The 4,190-nt window shown below is 48.2% G+C and overlaps 1 protein-coding gene across 1 annotated transcript in view; it reads right to left on the minus strand.

Annotated features, from left to right (window-relative positions):
• Window positions 1-4,190, minus strand: part of SCNN1A (sodium channel epithelial 1 subunit alpha) — a 34,800-nt gene that overhangs the window by 16,115 nt on the left and 14,495 nt on the right. The window contains exon 2 of the mRNA XM_017883285.1: window positions 1,045-1,294. Within this exon, the coding sequence (XP_017738774.1) occupies window positions 1,045-1,294 (250 nt within the window). The remainder of the gene's footprint in view (window positions 1-1,044; window positions 1,295-4,190) is intronic.

The following is a 4,190-nucleotide window of genomic DNA, read 5'->3' on the forward strand; positions in this document are numbered from 1 at the left end:
TTTTTTTGAGACGGAGTCTCGCTCTGTCGCCCAGGCTGGAGTGCAGTGGCGCGATCTCGGCTCACTGCAAGCTCCGCCTCCCGGGTTTACGCCATTCTCCTGCCTCAGCCTCCCGAGTAGCTGGGACTACAGGCGCCCGCCATCTCGCCCGGCTAGTTTTTTGTAATTTTTAGTAGAGACGGGGTTTCACCGTGTAGACCAGGATAGTCTCGATCTCCTGACCTCGTGATCCACCCGTCTCGGCCTCCCAAAGTGCTGGGATTACAGGCTTGAGCCACCACGCCCGGCCTCCTTTTTTTGTTTTTTGAGATGGAGTCTTGCTCTGTCGCCCAGGCTGGAGGGCAGTGGCTTGATCTCGGCTCACTGCAATCTCTGTCTCCCGGGTTCAAGCGATTCTCCTGGCTCAGTTTCTCGAGTAGCTGGGATTACAGGTGCGTGCCACCAAGCCTGGCTAATTTTTGTATTTTTAGTAGAGATGGGGTTTCACCATGTTGGCCAGGCTGGTCTTGAACTCCTGACCTCAGGTGATCCACCCCCCTCGGCCTCCCAAAGTGCTAGGATTACAGGCATGAGCCACCGCGCCCAGCTAAGTTTCCTTTTTTTTTTACTGTCTCCTTCTTCTCTATCTTGGGCTGTTAGCCCAGTTCTCCATCACGCTGGAGGGTCCCAACTGTGTCCCACTAGTGGGGACTTGAATTCAGAAAGTTGCATTTTCCTTCTTGAATCAAGGACCAGAAACAGTAAAACAGTAATAATAATAATAATAAAAGTGCATTTTCTATAATAGATTTGCCTTCCTACCCCTGAAACGTTTCTACACAGGACCCCAGGGAGGAGGCCCCAAAAGCTGGGGCACCAACAGGTGTTATTTTAATTATCTAGTTGTTATGTGTATTTACTTATTTTTTTGCCCGCGAGCCCACCAGGCCCCGCGTGGTGTCAGTGGGCTGCGCAGGTGGGTCCGGAAAGGAGCGGAGCCCATGGGTGGGCGGGGCCAGGGGCCGGCGAGGGGCGGGGCGGGCCCCTCGGCGCTGCGGGCCTCACCAGCTGGAAACCGATCTTCCAATCCTTCCAGTCCACTTGGGGGTTGTTGTCCCGCACGCTGGAGGCCGCGCTACGGGCTTGACGGGGGACCCTCAGGCGCTGCAAGGGGTGCGGCAGAGTGCTCCGCAGGTCGCGACGGCCGCGGGAGCCGGCCACGAGGGTGGGGGAGGAGTCGTATTTGTACAAGTCAAAGAGCGTCTGCTGTGTGATGCGGTCCAGCTCCTCCAGCTCCTCTTTAATTTCCGGATACCTGAAGGGGCGAGGGGAAGAGGGTCAGGCCAGGGGCCCTGGCGCGAGTATCTGGCCCCTCCGCGGGTCAGGATCCTCATCTGTGCCCCAGGAGGCGGGTCCGTCCCGGAGAAGCCTGGGAGGGGCTGGGGTCGTCGTGGCGCCTCCTGGCCGTCGGGCGGTGAAGGGTAAACAGGTGTGTCCGCCGGGAAGGCGGAGGCCGCGGCGAGCCCGGCCGGGAAGGCAGTTACTGTGGACTGTTTATTGAAGGAGAGAGGCAGGAGGCGCCTGTCGTCTGCGGGGCGCTCTCCTCCCCCTCGCCCGGACATAGAAGGGAACCCGGAACTTGTCTGCCCTTTCCCAAGGAGGAGAAGAGTGGGGGCCTCGGGGAGTGGCCTTTCGGCGTGCCGCTTGGCACCTAAATCAAGAGTTCACAACTGCACTTTTAGAATCTCCAACTGTAAAAATACAGGATGCCGCACCCACCCCGCCTCCCTCCTCCAAAGACTGTTCTAATGTGTTTCGGGTGCGGCCCAAACACCATAAATTAAACACAGCTCACTGTAAATCCCTACATTCCTTCTTAATCCAGTTCCTATTACCATCTCCATCATGAAAGTCCAGAGTAGCAGGGCCTTAGGGATGTCATCTACCAAAACACAACAAGTATAGAACTAATAAGCTGAACAAGGTTGCAGGGTACAAAACAAATACACAACAAAAATTAATCGCATTTAGGCCGGGTGCGGTGGCTCACGCCTGTAATCCCAGCACTTTGGGAGGCCGAGGTGGGCAGATCACGAGGTCATAAGATCGAGACCACCCTGGCTAACATGGTGAAACCCTGTCTCTACTAAAAAAAATACAAAAAATTAGCCGGGCGTGGTGGTGGGCGCCTGTAGTCCCAGCTACTCGGGAGACTGAGGCAGGAGAATGGCGTGAACCCGGGAGGCGGAGCTTGCAGTGAGCCGAGATCGCACCACTGCACTCCAGCCTGGGTGACAGAGCGAGACTCTGTCTCAAAAAAAAAAAAAAAAAATTGCATTTCCGTCTCAAAAAATATAATTAATTGCATTTCTACATGCTGGCAACAAAAAAACTGGAAACAACATCAAATACATAGAAATAAATGTAACAAAAGATGTGCAAGACTGAAAAATATATTGAAATCCCAGCTGAAATACATCAAAGTTCAGAATAAGTGGAGATATATATATATATATTCATGGATTCAACACAATCCCTATCAGAACTCCAGCTTTTTTCTTTTTTTTTTTTTTTTTTTGGACAGGATCTCGTTCTGTCACCCAAGCTGGAGTGCAGTGACACAATCACTGCTCACTGCACCCTCCTCCTGGGCTCAAGCAATCCTCCCACTTCAGCCTCCCTAGTAGCTGGGACTACAAGTGTGCCACCACACCAAGCTAATTTTTGTATTTTTTTGTAGAGACGGGGTTTCACCACGTTGCCCAGGCTGGACTCCAGCTCCTGAGCCCAAGCCATCACCAGCCTCAACCTCCTAAAGTGCTGGGACTGGAGGCGTAAGCCACTGCACCTGGCCCCAGCAGATATTTTTAAAGAAACCGACAGACTGGTTCTAAGACTTATGTGGAAATGCAAACAATCTAGAACAGCCAGAAAATTTTAGAAAAGAAGAGCCAAGTTGGAAAATGTATTCCTCCTGACCTTAGAATTTACTATAAAGCCACAGTAATCAAAACAACGTGGTTCTTGGTAAGGAGAGACAATAGATCAATGGAACAGAATAGAGTCCCTGAAATAAACTCATGCATAGATGGTCAACTGATTTTTCACCAAAACACCAATTCAATTCAGTGGAGAAAATAAAATTTGTTAGTAGATTCTGCTAGAACAACTGAATACTGTATTGGGGGAAAAAAATGACCCTCAATCTCTACCTTATACTATACAGGCAAAAGTTAATTCAAGATAGATCATAACCTAAACATGAAATTCAGAACCATAAACACTCTAGAAGATGGAAGATATCTTCCTGACCTTGGGGTAGGCAAAATTCTCTTGTAAGAAAAATATTTAACAAATAATCCCTACAACAACCCTATGTAGTAGGCACTTTATGGACAGATCTACTTTTTTTTTTTTTTTTTTTTTTTTTTTTGTTGAGACAGAGTCCCGCTCTGTCGCCCAGGCTGGAGTTCAGTGGCACAATCACGGCTCACAAGCTCTGCCTCCCGGGTTCACATCATTCTCCTGCCTCAGCCTCCCAAGTAGCGGGGACTACAGGCCCCCGCCACCACGCCTGGCTAATTTTTTGTATTTTTTTAAGTAGAGATGGGGTTTCACCGTGTTAGCCAGAATGGTTTCGATCTCCTGACCTTGTGATCCGCCCACCTCAGCCTCCCAAAGTGCTGGGATTACAGGCGTGTGAGCCACAGTGCCCAGTCCAATAGACCTACATTTTTTAAAGATTCTGACCCTGTACACAGCTAGTGAGAATATAAAATGATACAATCACTTTGGAAAACAATCTGGAAGTTCTTCAAAAAGTTAGATATAGAGTTACCATATAACCCATCCATTCCACTCCTAAGAGAATGAAAGCATATGCCCCCCGACCACACACACACACAAATGTGCACAAATGTTCATACCAGTATTATTCCTAATAACTAAAAAGTAGAAAAAACCCAAATGTCCATCAATTGATGAAAGTATAAATAAAATGTGGTGTATCCATACACTGGAATAATATTTGGCACATAAAAAGGAATTAAGTGCTGATTTATGCTACAACATGGATGATGCTTGAAAACATTATACTAAATGAAAGAAGTCACAGAAGACAACATATAGCATGATTCTAATTATAGGAAATGTCCAGAATAAGCAAATCTTTTTTTTTTTTTTTTTTTTTTTTTTTTTTTTTTTTTTTTTTT

This window comes from Rhinopithecus bieti, unplaced genomic scaffold, assembly GCF_001698545.2.
Source record: "Rhinopithecus bieti isolate Rb0 unplaced genomic scaffold, ASM169854v2 scaffold_13342, whole genome shotgun sequence".
Lineage (NCBI taxonomy): Eukaryota > Metazoa > Chordata > Mammalia > Primates > Cercopithecidae > Rhinopithecus > Rhinopithecus bieti.